The sequence below is a fragment of the Lepidochelys kempii genome, chromosome 6 (genome assembly GCF_965140265.1).
Source record: "Lepidochelys kempii isolate rLepKem1 chromosome 6, rLepKem1.hap2, whole genome shotgun sequence".
In the NCBI taxonomy this organism is placed as follows: Eukaryota; Metazoa; Chordata; order Testudines; family Cheloniidae; genus Lepidochelys; species Lepidochelys kempii.
The window spans coordinates 71742175-71763477 of NC_133261.1; the positions used below are offsets into that span (position 1 = coordinate 71742175).

The 21303-nt window shown below is 45.9% G+C and overlaps 1 protein-coding gene across 2 annotated transcripts in view; it reads right to left on the minus strand.

Moving 5' to 3' along the window:
- Positions 1-21303, minus strand: part of TYRO3 (TYRO3 protein tyrosine kinase) — a 56322-nt gene that overhangs the window by 25942 nt on the left and 9077 nt on the right. For both annotated transcript variants that reach the window (XR_012159454.1, XM_073348698.1), the window contains exons 3-9: positions 20904-21004; positions 17770-17940; positions 14032-14118; positions 9500-9615; positions 6712-6889; positions 5560-5702; positions 3614-3758 (exon numbers count right to left, since the gene is read on the minus strand). Coding sequence is in view for 1 of the 2 variants with exons in the window: in XM_073348698.1 (XP_073204799.1) it covers positions 3614-3758; positions 5560-5702; positions 6712-6889; positions 9500-9615; positions 14032-14118; positions 17770-17940; positions 20904-21004 (941 nt within the window). In the remaining variant the exon portion in view is untranslated. The remainder of the gene's footprint in view (positions 1-3613; positions 3759-5559; positions 5703-6711; positions 6890-9499; positions 9616-14031; positions 14119-17769; positions 17941-20903; positions 21005-21303) is intronic.

Here is a 21303-nt window from a genome sequence, read left to right on the forward strand (position 1 = left end):
AGCTTTTGGAACCTTCAGAAAGGCTCTCCCCACCGCCTCACATCCTGATGCTGGACATTTTTCTTCCCTTCTGATTGGCTGTTTTCTTCATCTCCCCCCTCCACCACAGTGACAGTCTCTGCCCTACGTATTGCCCTTCCTTTTCCCACACCCAGGCCCTTATTAACCCCTCCCTTACCCGTTCCCCAGCTCACACCAGGGTATGTCATTAAAACAAAACAAAACAAACCGTAAACCAAATGGAAAAAATAAACACAGTGCTAACAGGACACGTGCCACCCATCATCCCTGGCAGCACTGCTTTCATCCTTCGTCCAAAAGCCAACTACAAGCTCCTCTATCTGGAGCTAATGTCACAGACCTGGCAAAATCTGGATTCATGCGAAGACATGGAACTGAAACCACTTTAGTGGCACTAATGGATGATTTCCTCCTGTCAGTGGATAGAAGCAGATATCCATTCTCATTCTCCTGGATCCCTCTGCAGCATTCAATGATTTTAACAATAAGATTGTGCTGTCTTGCATGAGAGAGTTGGCAGGGATCCAAAGTAATGTACAAAATGGAGGGACATACCTAAAGAGTAAAAAGAGTACTTGTGGCACCTTAGAGACTAACCAACTTATTTGTCTATTTATTTATTTATTTGTTGTTTATTTGTCTAAGGTGTCTCTAAGGTGCCACAAGTACTCCTTTTCTTTTTGCAAACACAGACTAACACGGCTGTTACTCTGATATCCAAAGAGTAGTGATGGAAAACTGCACTTCCATCACTTGTGGAATCCTTGGAATCTCACAACGATCAATTCTCTTCTCTGCTTCTTTTCACCATCTGCATGCAGCCATTAGGTGAACCGTTCAGATGATACAGACTCAAATGGCAGCAATATGCAGATGACACACAGCTCTACCTATCCTTTACCACATCTCTACCTATCCTTTACCACATACAACCACACTGCTACTGCCAAAGTGGACCAGTGCTTGGATGAGATCAGCTCATGGATGAAGAACAGCTGGTTGAAGCAGAACCTGAGCAAGAAACAGGTGATGCTGGTCAGAAGAGGAAAGTGCTTTGAAAAGTTTGCATCCACAGTGGAGGCTACACAAAATTGGCCAGTTTAGTCTGTAGTTTAGGAGTCATCTTGGATTCCTCACAGATGCTAAGCTCTCACATAGCAGCATCTGTGCATAACACTTTCTGTGTTCTCCAGTTGGCTCGGAGACTCTATGACATCCTGGTGAACCATGACCTGGCCTCAATTATTCACACCTTCATCACCTCTCAGCTGAACTACAGCTATCTGATATACTTGGGCACAAGCCTTCAGCATTTAGGAAACTCCAACTAGCACAGAAGGTTGCAGCGCGTCTCCTCAGCAACACAGGCTTCTGCAAGCACATCAGACTTGTCCTCCATTCTCCATACTGGCTTCCCACAGAATTTCGAATCCAGTTCAAGGTCTTGATCCTTATTTTCAAGGAGCTCCATGGTTTGGGCCCATATATCTGAAAGACCACCTGAAGTTCTGGGATGAAGACTGTGGTTGACAATTTCACTTCTCTGACCCAACAGAACTCTCAATAACAAGGGTAAAGCTCCTCTATGTAGGAGACAGAACTTTCTTGGGGGCCACCTCAGGGCTGTGGAATGAACTCCCCCAAGAACTAAGTGCAAGTTGCATTTCTTTGACCTTGTCTTCTCTATTATAAATACATTGCAACATGGATATTTAAAAAACAAAACACTCCCTCCCCCAAATCCTACCAAGATAAGATGCTCCACTGAACACATTTCTCCCCCAGTGGAGAGAATGAGAGGGCAAACAACTCATGACAGATGTTAGTCATGTTACTTAATGCATGACTAGAAGGAGCTCAGATGCTATGGTCAGGAGCGCAATCTAAGAACTTATATAAAATAGAATAGAAATCCCGATCACCTGTATACATGCCACATCCTTTCCTCCTGACCTTTGTCTGTCTGGTCTATTTAGACTGTAAGGTCCAGATATTGAAAGGTATTTTTGGGGCTTTGCTCAGTCACATTGCAAGGCCTAAGTGATTTAGATGGCTAAGTCCCACTTTCAAAAGTGAAGACATTTAGGAGCCTAAATCTCATTGAAAATCAATGGGGCCCCAATTCTGATTTGCAAATAAAATAATAATAATAATAATAATAATAATATCATCGGGTATGGAGGTCCATCTGTCATCCGAATCAGTATGGAACAAGGGATGGGAGAGGTAGGATTTCTCCTGGAATTCAGGATTTGCCCCAAAGTTATTAGTCTGTCACTTTCATGACCGCCAGAGCCACACAATTCATTATATATTTTTAAATGAGACCCATCCAAGAGTTGATTTTTAATGCAGGAAATGAACTATAAAAAGTGACACTGAAACAGCATATGGGGGCTAACGGTCAGTAAAAACTACCACATTCAAAGCAAACGCGGTAAAAAAAAAATTCACAAAGATGAGATAGGGCTTGATTGCCTACTGTCCTGCACATCCAAAATCATTTATGCCAAGTGCAACACAGGGGAAAAGTGCTTCCATATCACAGCTTCAGGGTTTTGCAGCCCTTTTGCACTCACTGGGCTAGATTCTCCCCTGCATTCAGATTGAGGGCCTTTGCCTAGGAGTAGAGGATCACACATGATGAAAGGAAATGGAGAGGACAGGTCCATCAATTATTATTAGCCAATATGGTCAGAGACACGACCTCATACTCTGAATGTCCCTAAACCTCTGGCTGCCAGAACCTGGAACTGGGCAACAGGGGATGGATCTCTCGAAATTGCCTTGTTTTGTTCATTCCCTTTGACGCACCTGGCATTGGAAACTGTTGGACGACAGGAGACTGGGCGAGATGGACTGTTGGTCTGACCCAGCACGATCATTCCTATGTCAGGCTCACTGTGCCCGAGCCTCCTCTCACTTGCACCATTGTAACTCCACAGTGCCATGTCCTCAGCTGGTATAAATTGGCATCACTCCATTCCATTGACATGCTGATGTATACTAGCTGTAGACCTGACCCACTGACTCCAGTGAAATAACCCCAGATTTACTCCTGTATAAGGATGTGTCTACATGCATGGTTGCTCCAGTTTAATATAAGATGTGATTTTAAACTGATTTAGTTATGCCAGTGCAAAAAGCTGTGTGGGGACTTGGATTAAACCTGAATGATTTTGCTTTAAACTAAACCAAGAGAAGAGACTCCACATGGGGGACTGCACTGGTTTCACTAAATCAAGGCAAATGTGTGTGGACACTGCCTAAGCAAGAAAAGAATCAGGCCCTGGCCTTTATCTCTTGAATTATATCTCCCTCCCTCTTCCATGCGCTACCCACTGCGGCATCAGCTAAAGAAGACAGCAGCACGTGGGACTTGTTTTGCGCATGCCAGAACTTTAAAGGTTATTTAAATTCTGTTTTGTTCAATGAAATGTACTGCGTATGTAGCCATGCTGCTTGGTCAGTTGTGTGCACTGAAAGGCACCAGGCCAGCAAGATACAGTGGGACCAGCAGCAATCACTGTTTCCCAACTTATGAGAGAGCATTGCCATAGCAAAAATAAACTAAAATCATCCTGCTACTCACCTACGACCTCCTGGGCTGCAACCAATAAGGTGTCACTCCAGGGTCCACAGCCAGCTGAGTTCAGCAAGCACACTCTGATTATAAGGTCTTTGTGGGGATTCCATGTCGTAAGATTGGCTTTAGTCTCTTGTACTGTCATTTCCCCCTGAAAGCAGACAAGAACAAAGGAATCGGGGGAAACTGTGCTTTTTTTATTATTATTAAAATAGATCATTGTGTCCAGAGGCTAGAGCAAGGCCTGGAGTCAGGACTTCTGGATTTGCCTCCTGTTTCTGTCACTGACTGGCTGTGTTACCTTAGGCTTCATCTCCTCTGTGTTTTAGCTTCCCCATCTCTAAAATGGCTAACACTAATATCTTTCTAGCTCATAAGATCATTGTGAGGCTTAATTAATGAATGCTTTGAGGTCTTTGGCTGAAAATAGCTACAGAAATATATTCTTTTGTCCTTTTCGAATACACAGTTCCTCCTGCTTCAAAGACATAAAGCTGCTGTAACACGCTGCAAAGCCACTGCCAGTTTAATCAGAAAAATAAATTCTGTTTGTTTTAACGTGTTGCCAAATTCCAATCACCATCCAGCATTCGTAGCCAAGTTTCACTGAAGAAAACATGGCCAAGGTATTTGCTATAATTTTTAAGATCCTTTTTACGTGCATCACTTACAATAGAGCCTTGAAACTTTTTGGCTACCAATATGGGCCTGATTTTCCTCTCCCACCAATATAATTCAGGAGGAATTCCACCAAAGTCAGTGGGCCTGTACTGGTGTGAAATTGGTGCATGTGTAATTCCCCCCCCCCCCCCAGTCTGTTATTGCAGGCTTGCTCATCGTTACGGGGTCACTGGCAAAGCATTTGTATGGAAGTGGGAAACCACCATAAAGAATCACATAAATGTCAAAAGCAGGTATCAGGGAAAAGTAAGTATTGATGTTCAAACTTAGGGGCCAGACCCTTGGCAGTGCCCTTTTAAACTCCCTTAATCACTGAATGAAATAAAGGATTTTAACCCCCTTTCACATAATTTGCAGTTGTTAATACTACTGTATCACTGGCATTTGAAAAACAAACAAGCCACAGGAGACAGAAGGCCCAGATCCAACACACTGGCCAAACTGCTTGGTGCAGGACCTTAAGAGGGCAAGGGGGGTGGTTTTCCTTCACCCGTCTCTGATGCAGGGAGCAGCTGGGAACTGGTTTGGGCCTTAATGCGCATCAGAGCTCAGGTCTGCGCTAACTTACTCTGGCCATCTAGAGGTAGTTATGCCGCTGGGGATCACTAGTGCACAGTGCATTCAGCCATGCATTGACACATGCTGTTTGGGGGTGCGGGAAAACGGGGGGTTTGTAGAGGGTGATACGAATCCCCAGCTGTCCCGGTAGAAAAGCTCTGGGGTGCAAAGTGGACATAGTGGGGGCCCAAGGAAATGTGGAAATATGCACACTGTAATAACACTTTGCACTTATACACCACTTTCCATTTTCAAATGCTTCAGGACCTGATTCTCCAACGCCCTGCACCCATCAATCACTGTGATAGCTGAGCACAGTTAATCTTACATATAAGTGATCAATCCAAGGGACTGCTTGCCTTGCAATGCAGCCACTGTGTGTGGTTTACACACAAACACACACCCCGCCCCGATGTTGCAGATTTTGAACACCCAGAACTCCCACTAATTTCAAGTGACTATGTTCACAGATTTACTGATGGTATTTAATTGATATGAACAGGAGAATGCAGAATTCTCAGCTGGTGTAAATCAGAGTAGCTCCACTGAAACCAAGGGAGCAATGCTGATTTACACCAGCTGAGGATCCAGTCCAAAGTCAACAGCGCATAGGAGACGCAGTGTGGTCTAGAAGACTCAATTTGAACTTTCCATAACTCTGTCCTGAAGGAGTCACCGTCAACCTCCCCAGGATTGATTTCTGGATATGTTACCTGCGTGACGTTATCCTGACTCCACTCTAGCCTGTATCCCAGTAGATTTTCTTTCAGCGTGTCCGGAGCCACTCCTTCCCACTCCAGAACCAGGCTAGTGTCTATCTGGATGACGTGGATGTTTTGTGGAGTGCTGCCTGGAGCTGGAGACAAAGGGTCGTACCCAGTCAATTGCACTGCAGAACAAGAACTCCTGTCCCCCAAGGCGCGAGAGTCACCAAAAGGCTCAGATCACCCGCTCTCAGGGGAAAACTCAAAGGAGAGAGTACGGGGAGAAAAATAAAAATCTCTGCAAGGTTCCTTTCCCTACATTTGCTTTCAATTCTTCCCTTGGGCAGTCTGGGGTTTGCCCCCACCTCCTCACTCCTACAGAAGAAGCACGGGGTTAGCCCCCATCCCCTGCAGATCTCTACCACCCCCCTACTCTCAAGGGCCACATGGCTCTCAGAGATCCACCCGGGCACAGGGACGTGCAAACACTAGCCCTGTGCCTGCACCCTGGCTTCAGGTTCTCAACGTATCGTCCACCAGCACAAAGGGAGCTCCACAAGAAAGCCGTTAAGCCTGCTAGGCCTGCCCAGCTAATACAGCTATGGGGAGAGGGGGTGAGTTAGTTTCCATTCTGTCTCGCCCATCAGTGTTGCCAGCCATCTTCCAACTGCAGAATTTTTATTACTGGGGATGATGTAAGAAGCGGAATGAATGGGCCAAGTTCATCCCTGGTGTGACTCCATGAAGTTACACCATTGATGAGTCACCAGACACACCTTTGGCCCGGTTTACTGATTTTATTTTAAGATCCTAAGTGGGGTTTGTAGCTTTCACATTTGACTTATAAACTTGCAAATATGATCTGGAAACTAGTGGGTGAGAATAAATATGGAACCACCTCCCAAAAAAATCCTGTTTGCTATCAGTTTTTGACAATAGCATCACACACAGTAAGACAAATAATTGGAGCAGAACTTTAGGAGACTTCAGAGTGGATTCTCAAACTGATGACCTATAGGTTCCTTGTCTTTCTGACTCCATGAGGAGTTCAATGAAATTTATAAATGGTTTGTCCCAAGCTTCCCCCCCCCCAACAGAACAGACTCGTTATATAGTAACACTTCTTTTAACTTTTCCAGCCTCTGTCTGACATCTACTTACCTATCTCCAGGGTCTGAAAATAAACCCAGTCTGTGAAAGGGGAGGTGCCCATCTCATTAGTGCACTGAACCCGCACACTGTAATTGCTGGAGTGCTTTAATCCTGGTAAACCACAGGTAAAAGGAGGGACGGGGACAATTTCTGTAGAGCCTTCGTGATTTTCGGGTAACTCAGCAACCTGTTTCACGAGGAAAAGCAAGCAGATATATTAGGATAAGCAGAGTGACCGACAAGACCATGCTGTACAATGGGGCATTTGTTTCATGCAAATGGCTAATTTCTGAACCAGTTCAGGACCAAGTACCAACAAATGCTGAATGAGCAGTATAATACCATATTTAAAGGGATGCTGTCAAATTAAAAATCATGGGCCATCCCCTCCATTGACTTCAATGCAAGTACCTGATGCTCTGGCCCCACATTTAAAAATGTTTCCTCACCTGCATTACAAATCACAATTGGATTATTAAAAGTGAAAGGCATTTTTAAAATCAAAATTTACTTTATGCTACTGACGCTGCTTGTTGACTTTTTGCATTTCTCTAAGCTTAGACAAAGAAAAACAGACCAGTCAGCTCCCCTCTTGTTCATTGTCAGTTTCTAATCAATGTCACTTTCGGGGTCTCTTGCATTAGCACAATGCTACAGCCTTTGGGTTGCAAATGCTGCAGAAAAAGCATTTTTCTTTCAAAACCAAAAAGCTTTCGACGGGAATTAAAAAGAAAAAGAATCTTGGCATTATTTCTACAGGGCTTAGTTTCTCTAAAACTGAAGTTTTACCAGACCTGAATTTTGGGTCCCATTTGCTCTCACTGTGTCCCTTTTATAGGCAGACAGGTTCAACCCTAGCACTCCCTGATGGCCTGAGAATAGTCGGACTCCACCGGGCAGCTCCAACTCAGCACATCTTACTGAAACGCACGTGCCATGAGTCAGCAGCGAAGCTGGGGATCGAGCCCAGGAGTCTTGACAAAGGGGAAACATCTTTGCTAACTTTATCTCCACTACGAATGTAACAGTCCCCTGCCCCATTTTGATCCATTAATTTATTTTGCTAATAATATTGACGCTTAGGCTGTGTACAGTACATAATAGGCTGACTTGTTGTTCCTGTTGCCAGTCAATGTCATCCGGAGCTGGGTGGGAGCTATCAGACTTTCACGTTTAAATTCTGTCATTCTGCTTATGCTTCTGGAGAGTCAGAGAGGCTGCATTCGTTTCCCACCCCCGCCCTCTGAAATACCTCTTGCATTGAAGTGAGGAAAAGTGGCACTATTTTAGCCTTTTCTCTGAGAAGCTCCAAGGGTGCACTGACCCATAGTGTATCCAAGGTGCCCAAGAACCAGAGCCGATGCGTCCCCCTTTCTGCACCCTCCTAGCAGGAGGACAATCATTCATTCACGGGGAGCCAGAGGCATGCATTTTCACATGGAAAATGTGGGTCAACGGCTCTCACAGAATCAGAGCTGCGGAGTGAGGAGGGAGGGAAAATGAAACATGAGATTGCCAGTGCCAAAACCACTGCGGCACTGCGGGAATCCCAGCTCCCTTGGTCTAACGATTTCCTGTAAAGGGAATATTATTGCCCACCGGATCGGAGATACAAACAGGGGCACAGAAAGGGCTGGGAGGCTTAAGAAATGCTAAAGCCTGGTGAGTGGATGGAATCTGAGCTGTTTTGATTCTGCTCCCTTTCTGCTTCTCTCCCCGCTTCAAAGCGGAGAGGAGGAGCTCAAACCCCAGAAAGATTAGCATTGGCGAGGCTGATGAGCATGCATACCAGGAAGAATGGACTGTACCAACTGGGGCTAACTCAGCCTTGCAAAGCATAGGAACAGGTTTCAGAGGAACAGCCGTGTTAGTCTGTATTCGCAAAAAGAAAAGGAGTACTTGTGGCACCTTAGAGACTAACCAATTTACTTGAGCATGAGCTTTCGTGAGCTACAGCTCACTTCATCATCTGATGAAGTGAGCTGTAGCTCACGAAAGCTCATGCTCAAGTAAATTGGTTAGTCTCTAAGGTGCCACAAGTACTCCTTTTCTTAAAGCATAGGAAGAAATTCATTTTGAGCTGCAAACAACAGTAGCAGCAGCAACAACAAAATACTACCAGAGACACAGAAAGCTACTTACATCCAGGCATCATTTCTGCTGCGGGGTAAAAAGAAATGTCTCTGCAATGATGGTTTATTTTATTTATGAAAGGGAATAAGCATCAGAGCATGGACTCTCCTATTTCCTTGCTCCTCCCCAAAGGGGACAGGAGAGAAAGCAGGTTAGCATATGCTGCATTTGTGCTCCAGGTTTACATCTGTGCTTCTAATCCCCTCCTTCCAATGAAAGTGTCTCAGCATCACAAAGGGATTCCAGGGAAGCTCACATTGAGCTGTGACGGGGAGGGGAGTCAAAGGGGGCTGTGTGAACACTGCCCAATATTCATACCTGAGAGATGCACAAGCGGAGGGAATGAGCCTGGTTTGACTGGCCTGGGTTGTTGTAGGATTGATTATCTCTCTCCGCTTGGCACTCTGGCACCAAACGTGTGGCTCAGCTTCCAAGTAACACCAGGGCCAAATGTTGCAAACGTGGATGCCTAAAGCTAGGCACATATGTAAGTGGGCTGATTGTCAGAGGTGCTGAGCGCCCACAATTTCCACGGTCTTCAGCTGGAGCGACAGGAGCTCAGCACCCTCTGAAAATCAGGCCATCTGTTTCGGTGCCAAGATCCGGACCAATCAGAGGGATCCCATTGTGCATGTAGGCCAGGGAAGAGTCCCGAGGGCCATACCTGAACAGTGCAAGAATGAAGGGGAGAGCGGCCATCAAATCCTGGGACCCACATCACGCTGGCATTGCTGCTGGTGACTCGGGTTACGGTCACATTGAAAGGGGGGAGAGGCATGGCTACGGAAAAAAACAAGGAAACTCTTTAGGTATACACAGAACTGAACCGAAGGTCACATGGAAATAGGCAGAGGGTACAGTCTGGGGATTTGGGACTTGAGCACAGGCAGTGGTTGAAAATATTCTTTGGGGTTGCTGAGCCTGCCCCACACTCACCCTGCAGCAGCAGCTGCTTTCCCATGGGGCTGAGCCCAGCTCCCTGGTCTGGCCCATTGGCTCTCACTGCTCACAGATCCAGAGGAGCCCACCACAGCGTCACTTGATGCACCCATCTGTGCACAACTGGGGCCCTCCCGCTATGATGCCCTCCCCCTGCGATGCCCCACTCCGCTTTCTTCCTGGCTGTGGCACCACCAGCCATGGGGCTTTGCCTGCCGGTCTGGGCAGGTGTGCACGATGGCTCAGATAATAGATTTGGGACAGCTGAGCCCCCTCTAGTCCTAGCCATCCACTGCCCCTGATCTTGAGCCCACTGAAGTCAGGCCTTTGGAGATGGCCCCTGAGAGCTGCCAGATGGAATTGCTCACGCTATTCTAATTCCTGCTTAACAGGGAACTTATTCACTGTTTGGTTATTGAAGATATATGCAAACACATGGCGGTTGTTCCAGACTTTTCTCTCAAACATTTTCAAATGGAACTTGAGTTGGTAGTCCCAGGGTTATGGTTACTAGCCCACAAAGCACCCTTTTTTATGATAGGGAAACTGAGGCATGGAGAGGTTAAATGATTTGCCCAAGGTCAGACTCCAAATTAGTGGCAAAGCTGGGAACAGAACCACGCTCCCCAGACTAGTAATTTAACATGAGTATCCTTCCTCCCCTAACAAGGCATGAATGGAGCTTCACTACCTAGTTCTTACAATGTCACTCTGCCCATTCACCTAAATCTTTTCATTGGCTTCCAGTCTTTTAATGCATTAATGCAAGTTCCTTGTCCTCACTTTCAGTCCCCTGCACTTTCTCTCCACCCATTTAATCCTAATCTCCCTCTCATTCCATTTGTCTTTCCCAAGCCTTGCCTTTTAGCATTCCCATTGTCCTCTTCTCCCACTACTGGCTTTGTCTCTCCATTCGTGCTGCATCTTACGCTTGAACCAATCACTAACTTCATGCCTGGCAAGTGCCTCTCCCACCTACAGATCCTTCCTTAAAATCTACATCTCTCTTGTTCTCCGACACAATCATCTCCATATCACCCTCTACTAGGGGTGATTTCATGTGTCCTGTTTCAAAGACTTTAAAATCCTTAGGGCAGGGGCATGTCTCAGTCTATCAGCCAGAGAAATCCCCATTTCTCCCTGGCTGCGGCCAGTGGCAACAGGAGGAGGAAAGGTGATTTTAAATCACCTTTATACCTGCCCCATTCTCGGCCCTGCCAGAGTCCCACTCTACCACTTCCATCAGTTGAAGGAGCTTCAGGTCTACTCTCATTTATGCGTGGCTGCAACAGTCCCCAAGAGGCCAACCTGCAGCTGAAGTGCAGAACACCCTAGTCCTGCCCAGCCCTCTCCCACATGCCTCTGACACTGAGGACTGTGAGAGAGGGTGGCATACACTGGAGCTGAATGTCTGCTTCATTCCAAGAGTGAGCAGGCCTTCATCATTCTATAACTAGCTACAGGTTCCAGGACTGAGACTGGGCCTCCTGGAAAGAAGGGACTCTCTGGTGGTTAAGGCACGGGACGGGGAATCAGGAGATCTCCGTTCAGTTCTCAGCCTTTCTATAGGTTTCCTATGTGAGCCAGAATAAATCGCTCACATCTTCGGGTTTTGGTTTCCCTGTGATAAAGGTGATGATAATTTTTAGTATCTCCCAGCCCTGTGTCTTGGCTATTTAGGTTGTAACCTCTTTGGGGCAAGAACTGTCTCTGGGCTCGTCTTCGCTGCAAACTGAAATTGAATTATAAATCAAGTGTTGCCCCTAACTTGAGTCCTGTCCACACACACACACAAATCCTTAACTCCAGCGTGGTGATGCTTTTAACTCAAGTTGGTTGTTATTTCAGGGGGTACAGACTGAAACTCTAGTGGTCATCAACTGCTCACATGACCACTCTGTAGCGTGGATGTCGGTAGCACCACTCGAGTGGCGCTAGTCCTCCAGTGCCTTCCCACAATTCCCCTGTGCGTCCAGAAAGGACAAACAAGTTCTCCCGCAATTACTGGGATAGAATTAATAGAGAGGCTCAGTATACTGCAGTGCTAAGAACCATGGGCTATGTCGCAAGAAGTCCATACCCGAATGCACGTAGCACCAGTATGGACACAGCAGCTGGAGTGTTACTTGGCAGTTCGGCTGCTTTCTTGTGAGTTAAGCTAACTAGAGGGGCATTACTTGGAATGTAGATAACTGAAGTTAATTCTGCAGTGAAGACGTAGCTTCTTACTGTGTGTTTGTAGATTGCCTAGAACAATGGGTCCTTGAACTTGAGTGGGGCCTGTAAATGCTATCGTAACCACAGTTTTCTGTTTAGAATGTACCTAGCACATTGGGGGCTCTACGGCAAACACATGATGACAATAATAGGAGGAAACTGTTTGTAAATGTTCCATAAAAACTGTTTGTCGCTGGAGACACAGATGAAAAGAGTCAGTAATAAACTGGGGACAGATGCCAGAGTCCCCACCAGCCTCTACATCTGTGAAACTGTAAGGCCCCAATCCTGCCCCTATACATGTGCTTTCCTTTACTTATTTGAGTAACCCCATGGAAGCCAATGGGACTACTCACATTTTCAGAGTAAAGCACATCTGTGTTTGCTGGATCATGGCCTAAACGAGCACCCTTCAAGTCTGCTCTTCCTCCCACTGAAGCCATTGGAGTTTTGCCAGTGTCTCAATGGGAGCAGAATCAGATCTGTAGACACTGGGTTTTTTAAAGCCTCCCCACTTACTTCACTTTACTGCAACTTTCTTAGGCATATTTGTGAAGAATACCAGCTAGGACACATATGGCTAAAGCACAGGACCGGAAATTTTAAAATGTAGATTCTTTTCAGGGTCTCTCACCAATTTGTATGACATTTGGTGAACAATTTAATGTCTTGGTGCCTCAATTTCCCCATCTATAAAATGGGAACAATACCTTCTATTCATTGATTTCTGATTGTGAAGCATTCTGAGAACCTTGGCTAGGAGGTGCTATGTTGTGACAAAGTATAATTATTATGAAATATATGAGAACTCTAGCTCCATTAAGGATATGTGCCAATCTTCACCCAGCCTAATTATTTACATGGTAATTTACTGTTAAAGATGTATGTCAATGTTTTTGACGAAAAATAGGAGGTGAATTTATAGCACAATAGCTTTGCGGAGTGAGCTACACAGGGAAAAGGCACTATTATTCTGGAATCCGAGTGTCCAAGAGGGAGTTGTTCCAGAAGAGCTATTGTGGAATACCTATTCTGCACTAGCTATTCCAGTTAATTTCTCCAAGTAGACAAGTCCTTAGGCTGACAACACTAAACGCTTTCTAAGTCAGTCATAAATCACAACAGAACAAAGTGTTGCATTCTTGGGCTGTATCTTGCAGATACAAGTGTCAACATAAAGAAAAACACACCCCACGAAGGGTATGGTCTATAGTTGGATTTAAAGGGGTATTTTAACACATTAACTAAGACGATCATAAATTGCAGTATAGACACAAACAGTTGCTCTTAGTCACATTCAACTCTAGGCTGCAGCCTGGAACAAATGTTTGTGACTTGTCTATACTAGAATTTACAATCATGCAGTTAACAAATGTTCAAACACAACCAAAAACTCAAGGGCAGATAGGACCTAAGATGAAGGGGTAAAGCTGGCCGCTCCTGGGTCTCTATTGTTTCAGTCTGTCTGAAAAGAAAACTTGACAAGGGCTCAGGGACTCACAGAATGACAGATGTTCACAGAAGGGCTAGAAATTATTTATTTTAAATGAGATTTTAAAGGGTAGAGAACACAGAAATCCATAAAATCAGTGTCAATCTGTTGATTTTAATGGTCCCTGGTGATCTCTGACTTTGGCCTCTCTCTTTTCAGCATCTAATGCAAGGCCAGTGCATTGGCACAAGAGGAAAAGGCATCTTCAGCTCCAAAGAGACCCCTCTATCTCCGGAAAGGGACTATATCCTCATTTACACTTTAGATTACATCTAGCCCACCTCGTGCGAACAGCTCTGCTGCCCTGAGTCTCCACTTTACGAGGCAAATCTGTTCTCTGACACCATGTTTCCAGTTGTGGTTTGTGTTCAATTGCCGATTTCACTGCCGGGGAACGGGCCTGCATATCAAGCAGCGAGCAGCCATTACAGCACAGTGTGTTGTTCCATCTGCTGAGAGCTCCTCTCAGCTTGGTTTTCAGGCAACTCAGCAACAGCTTCCCCCCCTTCTCCCCCACCCCCAATTCTTCTCCGCTGGGGCTCTCTCACCTTTAAGCCGAACAGTGGCTGTCCGAGAAGAAGACAGTCCCTTTACGTTGTGGGCTTCGCAGGAGAACACCGTGCTCTGGTTAATACCTGGATATCAGCCAAGGCAAGACAAAGAAAGCAACACAAACCGCTGTAGAGTCCAGCTTCAACCACTAAATCATGGTTACGTCTGACATCCAGCTCAGACTGTACGTGCAACTGGGGGCAAAGCTGGGGGCCAACCAAAAGCAGGTGGATTTTAGTGTAATTAATGTGTCAATTGCTCATTATAAAAGGGAGAGGAATGTGGCACTGTAGACAAGCCCATATCAGCACTTTGCAGCACAACAAAGGAGAGAGAGGGACCTTGGGAAGAAGGAGATCAAAACACTAGGCTGGCAGCTCTCTCGTCATGGTTGCCATCTCATTATTGTTAACCTCGGCCTTCTTCCCCACCCTGTCCCTCCTACTGTTTGTGGCACTCACTGGTTGGGAGCTCTTTGGGGCAAGGACCATGCCTGGAACAATGTGGCCCTGATCTTCATCAGGACCCTGGGGCACTATCACAATCCAAATAATAATCAGCTTTCAGGCTAGGGTAGGATAGGGTAGGAATCCAGTTTGGGCCATGAGTAAACAGAGTTTTGTACTGTCAGTTTAGGGCCTAATTGTCCCTTGTCTTGCACCGTAGGTAGCCATTAACCCCAGTGCAAAATGCAGACAAAGTGCACGTAAAATGCTACTAAATCAGAATGGAGTCATTTTACACCCCTTTGCACTGGGGTAAATGACTAAACCAGTCGCAGGGCAAGGGAGGATTAGGCCCTTTGTCTCCAGTGACTATTTGTCCACATCTCAAAGCCAAAATATAATGCAGTACTATTGGCAAGCTTCTCAGGGGAAGCCCAGGATTGATGCTTACAGATTAATCAGGATTGAGAGGCATTGGTAAAGCTGCCTGGAAAAGTGCATCCAGCACTTGCCCTTGCTACACATGGCCCTAGTATGCTTTCCAGGTTCTGTTCAAGCGAGGTCAACGACTACTGCAGCAGCTCTGTGTGCAAGTTAGGATGGAGATGCCATCTCAAAGCTGTGTGGAGTAGCTTGCATGGTGCCTGCCCTTGCTGTGCTTGACTCATCTTCACAGGGACTGAAACTGACAGGTATTGAAAAGGAGGAGGGGTGGCAAAGGAGGCGGAGCAGGAAAGGAGAGACTACAATGAGTGATAGAAAGAATGACACATTTTAATACCTTCCACTGATCCCACCAAACCACAGCGAAAGACATTCCAGCTGGCAACAAAGCAGGCACTATTGTTGTTATTATTTGGATCGCAGCAGCAGCACCCAAAACATGGCAGGCAATTTCCCAACACAGACGGAAACACAGTCCCTGCCCAGAAGATTGTGAACCAAGCTCCCATCACACTCTGTCCAACAGTCCTTTCCCTGTTCAATCGGGGGCCGATTGTTGACTTTGATCTCAAGACATTTGCTTTTTAGTTATGGCTTTATTATTATTTTCCTTAGTGATTTGATGCTTGTATTGGCAGAAGAAAGTATGTCCTCCTGCCCTGACAGACCTGCTGTTTTGACATGCCTGGGAACTCTGACCACTGGTGTCAGCATACACAGCTTCTGTTTCAAAGGCAAGAGCCAACAGGCAAAGGCCAGAGGACTCTGGGGAGTTAAATTTTGTAAGTAACCGCGAGTTGGGTTTCAAGTCAAGAGGATTATTTTTTTAAGCCTCCTCATGGTTAAAAAAAAAAAAAAGATATTGAATAATTCCCAGCCTGCTCAGTACTTTGGAGTGGAGCACTGCTCTGCCTGGCAGGGGGAGCTGTGTCCCAAGGGTGAGAGCAGACGCTAGCTACCTCCACTGAGACTCTCCACAAGGACAGAAGATGCGGGATCTCCAGTCTTAACAACCTCGTTCCAGCTTAACTCAGCTGCCCTAAACCAGGAAAAGCTGGCCTCTTGGTGTGTGCGTGTCTGGGGGGAGGAGGGGTGAACGAGGCCACCTGTGATGAATGAATGCACTAAGAATGCAGCTGGAGTCGGCTCCACCCTTGGTGTTCTGAGGGCTAGACAGCCCTCTGCTGCGGCCCCAAGTCGCTTTTCCTACGAGATTAAAGCTCTGTGAGGTGCCATGAGATTGGGATAGTGGATGTAGAGAGAAAAGGAGTACTTGTGGCACCTTAGAGACTAACCAATTTATTTGAGCATAAGCTTTCGTGAGCTACAGCTCACTTCATCGGATGCATACTGTGGAAAATACAGAAGATGTTTTTATACACACAAACCATGAAAAAATGGGTGTTTATCACTACAAAAGGTTTTCTCTCCCCCGACCCCACTCTCCTGCTGCTAATAGCTTATCTAAAGTGATCACTCTCCTTACAATGTGTATGATAATCAAGGTGGGCCATTTCCAGCACAAATCCAGGTGGGAAAAGGCCCACCTTGATTAAATTGGATACAATTAATTTAGGCTTGAATAGAGACTGGGAGTGACTAAGTCATTATGCAAGGTAACCTATTTCCCCTTGTTTTTTCCTATCTCCCCCCCGCCCCGTTCCTCAGACGTTCTTGTTAAACCCTGGATTTGTGCTGGAAATGGCCCACCTTGATTATCATACACATTGTGAGGAGAGCGATCACTTTACATAAGCTATTAGCAGCAGGAGAGTGGGGTGGGGAGAGAGAAAACCTTTTGTAGTGATAAACACCCATTTTTTCATGGTTTGTGCGTATAAAAACATCTTCTGTATTTTCCACAGTATGCATCCGATGAAGTGAGCTGTAGCTCATGAAAGCTTATGCTCAAATAAATTGGTTAGTCTCTAAGGTGCCACAAGTACTCCTTTTCTTTTTGCGAATACAGACTAACACGGCTGTTACTCTGATTCCTAGTGACAGATGTTCTTTTCTCTGTTGGACCCCCTTATGGGCCATCTCAGCAGAGAGGCCAAACCTCCCTTTCACCCTAGAGTTTTTCCCTCCAGCTCAGAGCTCATGCACACCAATGAGGAGGCCTGCTGTATGGTGGTCCCCACTGGACATGTTCTGGGGCCGACAGAGGACTCTGGTCTCCAAGGCTGTCAGCCTGCCATCTTCAGCAGCAATCAATTCACTCCACATTTTCCCAACAATTCAACTGGGTGACAAAGGTTAATTGGGCAGGTGTCCAGCATGGCTGGAGTAGAGGGGAGCATGCAGCTTGGTTGCAGGCATGAGAAGGGGTGGGCCAGTGTCCAGCATGGCTACATGGGAGTGGGGGGAAGAGCAACGTCTGGCATGGCTGTGGGGGAAGAGGGTGATATGAAATGTCCAGCAGGGCTGTAGCGGGGCGGGCACTGGCTGGAGGCAGCTGGATTCATAAGACAAATATTACAAGCAGATTAATCTAATTAAACCAAGCACACCCCCAAGAGATGAAGCTATAGTAGAGGCCTCCAATATGTCATTTTCCAGCAGCATGTGGCCATCCACACCACTCCAAGCGCTGCAGGACCCGTGCCTTGTATTCCTATAGAAGATGTCCTGGGGAACAATTACCCCTTTGGGACCTGTGCCATATACTGGATATGTGTTTGTCCTAATCTCCAGCTTTTAGCATCACAGTGTGCCCAAGACCCAGTCTCCTATTACACGGGTCTCTGGTATCGCTGCAGGCCTTGTCACATGGCAGCAAAAGAGCTCTCTTCTCCTCTTCCCCCCGCCCTTCTTACGTGACATTAATCTTGGAGGCAGACTTACCTGACACATTTAGGATGGAGGGGGAGATGTCCGGAAGCCCCACTCTGGAGTCTCCCATCCACCAGACAATTGTCACTGGCTCAGGAGGGCCAATGGCAGCACAGGCCATGTGGAATGGGACGTTAGGGGATACAGACAAATCTTCCGGCTCCACAGTAAAGTAGGGCACACCTAGAAAGGCAAACACAAAGGTGTAGGAGGAGGAGAGTTTCCCTCTGCCTCCATCAGGACATTCCCACTTTCTTCCATTAACACTAATACCTAGCGCTTATAGAGCAGCGAGCCACCCCCTGGAGAACTCAGAGTCCTCCACAAACAGCCAGGGTTACATCTTCAACAGCAGCTCAGGGTATTAAGGCCTCCATCTCTCACTGAAAGTCAGTAGGACCTGAGCACCTGTTCCCTGAGAGGTTTTTGAAAGTCACCTTGTGACTGAATTCACACCCTACACACCATAATCTCTCTGGCCAAAATGTGCCTTGTGAGGTATTGTTTGAAAACTAATTACTCACTGGTAAATAATTTCATGGTGAAATGTATGTAGCAATATTATGTGCAAAGCTAAGAAATCTCCCCTGTATGATGATAAAGGCACATGTTCAAACTCCTGTAGCTCTGGCAGAACTGGTCAGACAGGCCTGTCTTAAACAAAGGGATGTGCCTTTGCCTCAATTTGCATATAAGCTGTAAACAGAGTCCTCAGACAGTGAGAAGGGGAAGACGACAAAGAAAATCTGCATTTCAGCATACATCGGTGAAAAGAAACAGCATGAAGCCCCCTTCCTCCCTCAGGTTCCATGTCTCCTTGCTCTCAGCTGGGAAGAACTTTAAGTAGAGGTCACGCTCAGGAAAATGTTTTCAAAGGATGATTGAGCTATAAAAATAAGGTGCAAAACCACCCCAAATTCTTTCTCCCTACCCACCTCTGTCTGTTCACCTAAGACAAGAGAAGCAGTTGTTGGACTTTGAGAGCAGATCCTGGCCTGAGAGTTTGGTCAGCAACGTACCGAAAACATGGGGAAAAGCTTCACCTTGAACCAAGTCAAGTTTGTGACATTTAGAAAGCATTTTATCTTTATTTTTCTTGCAGCCATGGCTGACTTTAATGCCTCATTACTTGTATTCACTTAAAACCTCTCTCTTTATAATTAACTAAACTTGTTTTATTCTTTAATTAAACTAATCCAGTGTTGTGGATTGTTTGGGTAACTCCATTTAAGGCAGCAGATTGTTGTATGTTAATCCCCTTACAGGGCAACGGACCTAAAATATCTGGACTGCCCAGGAGTGGGCTGGACAGTGCAGAACACACTGGGGGACGATCTGGGACGAAGAGTGTGTTGGCATCACCCTGCAAGTAGTAACCAAGGCTGCTGAAAGCCAGAGTGTGGCTGGTGTTTGCTGACAGGCTGCTGGACCAGGGCTGTGGCTATATACAGACACGCAGGGTGTGACCTGCACGATGTTTGTGAGAAGCCCAGGTTGGAAGCTAGAGCAGCAAAGCATTGTGAGGCACCCTTGGTTGCAGGGCAAGGCTGACACAGGCCCTCCACTGGTCTGGATTGCACCCTGGAATGTCACACCCACCCAAAATGATTAAGCCTCAACACAAACTTCTGAGGTGGCTTTTAATGACAATGTTAGCCCCATTTTACAGATAGAGAAACTGAGGCCCAGAGATCCTATGGCCAACATATCTGGATGCATCCATTGAAATATTTTATACATATAAAAGGTGCCTAGCCTAGGTTCCTTTGCCATACATTAAAAATTCAGTTCTATAAGAATGTTGAAACAACAGCTGCACTCAACCATAAACCAGAAAAGAATTAGCCAAAGATTAAATTGTCACAGTTCAGGGCAACTACGGGCAATAAGATTTCTGCCTGAATATAGCCTATGCGATTTGGTCTTAGATTTTAGATAAATCAATGCATATGAAGTCATTCAAGTTCACCTGGGCTAGATAATTCTAATAACCTATATTTGTGTAGCGTTTTCTCCTGAAGGATGCCAAACCTCACCGAAACTGTATATATGGGGAACACACACTCACCACTCTACTGCAACCACCTCTGGAGTGAAACATGGTAGCCTTTGTGAAGCAGCAACACTATACAATTGGGTATATTTTTATCTATAACATTTTTTCTCCAGTTGAAGCTGTAGAAGAAATGTTACATTGACAAAACACTGGAATTGAGTCAGGAGGTTGAGTCAGGAGGGATAGCAGGATGAACACCCTATTCTTGTGAAGACTGCTATGAAAGCTTGAATGACTATGAATGACTAGGACCCTGGCTTCAAATTGCCATCCAAAACACAGCACCCCCCAGCAGCACAATGCCCCCTAGGACGATGCAGGGACACTCATTCAGCTCTGGCCTAGAGACACGAGTACCACCTACTAAAGCAAAAGTACAACTTCTTGGTGGAAACTGGTTGTTCTTGCAGATCTCCTGTTCAAATACTAAGCAGCCTTAATGCTTGAGACCTAATATGATCATAGCCTCAGGAGGTATGGCTACAGACTATATGGCACCACCTATCCACTCTGGCTTGGGTAACTATTGGACAAACGTGTAAAGCTTTACATTTACCAGGCCAGACTGCTGTGCAAAATGCATCAAAGATTATATACTTAACTTGAGTAAACTCTGCTATAGTTCAAAACACTTCCATTCGAAGCAACACTGATCATGGAAATTCTAAAGGAAAGTGCTTCTCATGAAACTAAGAGAATGGTACTAAAACTATGGTCTGTGAATAAGCAGTGGTCTGTGGAGCTCTTCCTGGCGACCTGCAGAATGAGCCATTTGAAGACCCAAGCAACGCGGGATTAGGAGGTTGGAGGGGACATTTGTCCATGAGACGATTCTTCACTTATTTCCTGGTCTGCAGAATTAAAAACTGAGAACCCGTGAACTAATACACACTCTTCCAGTGCAGCTGCCGCCACTATCACTTCCTACTCCTGTGTCTTAATTAGTTCGCTGTGGTACTTTACAGTTCCTGCTACTGTCCCCAGCTGTGCAAAGACTGGAGAGCCTGGCGAAATCTCCTCTGACCACTTCTACTAGTGTGATCCCAACATGAGAAAGCCCTACAGGGAAGCTAGCCCTCCTCCTCCTTACCTTCCACTATGAGCCACACTTGTTGCGTTTCTTCCTTCTTCCCTTTGTTCTCAGTCTGGCACCAGTACTTCCCGGAATCTGTCCGCTCAACAGATTTCAAACTGAAAAGAGTGAACAAACATATTGATATTTTACATGTATGAAGCAACTTTCATCCCAGAGAATCCTAAAGCACTAGGAAAACTAGATACACACACCACCACTGCTATGTAGCCACCTCTGGGGAGGAGGGCAGTAGCTAACCAGCACAAAACATGCGGCACAACAGTGGATAGAGAACAGAGATACTTTGGGTCAAGTCCTACTTCTGTGAGAGGTGTTGGGGGATTTTTAATAGCCACACAGAGCAGAGAGGCCCTCATCTGAAATATCTACAAACAGGAAATAACGTGGCACTTTA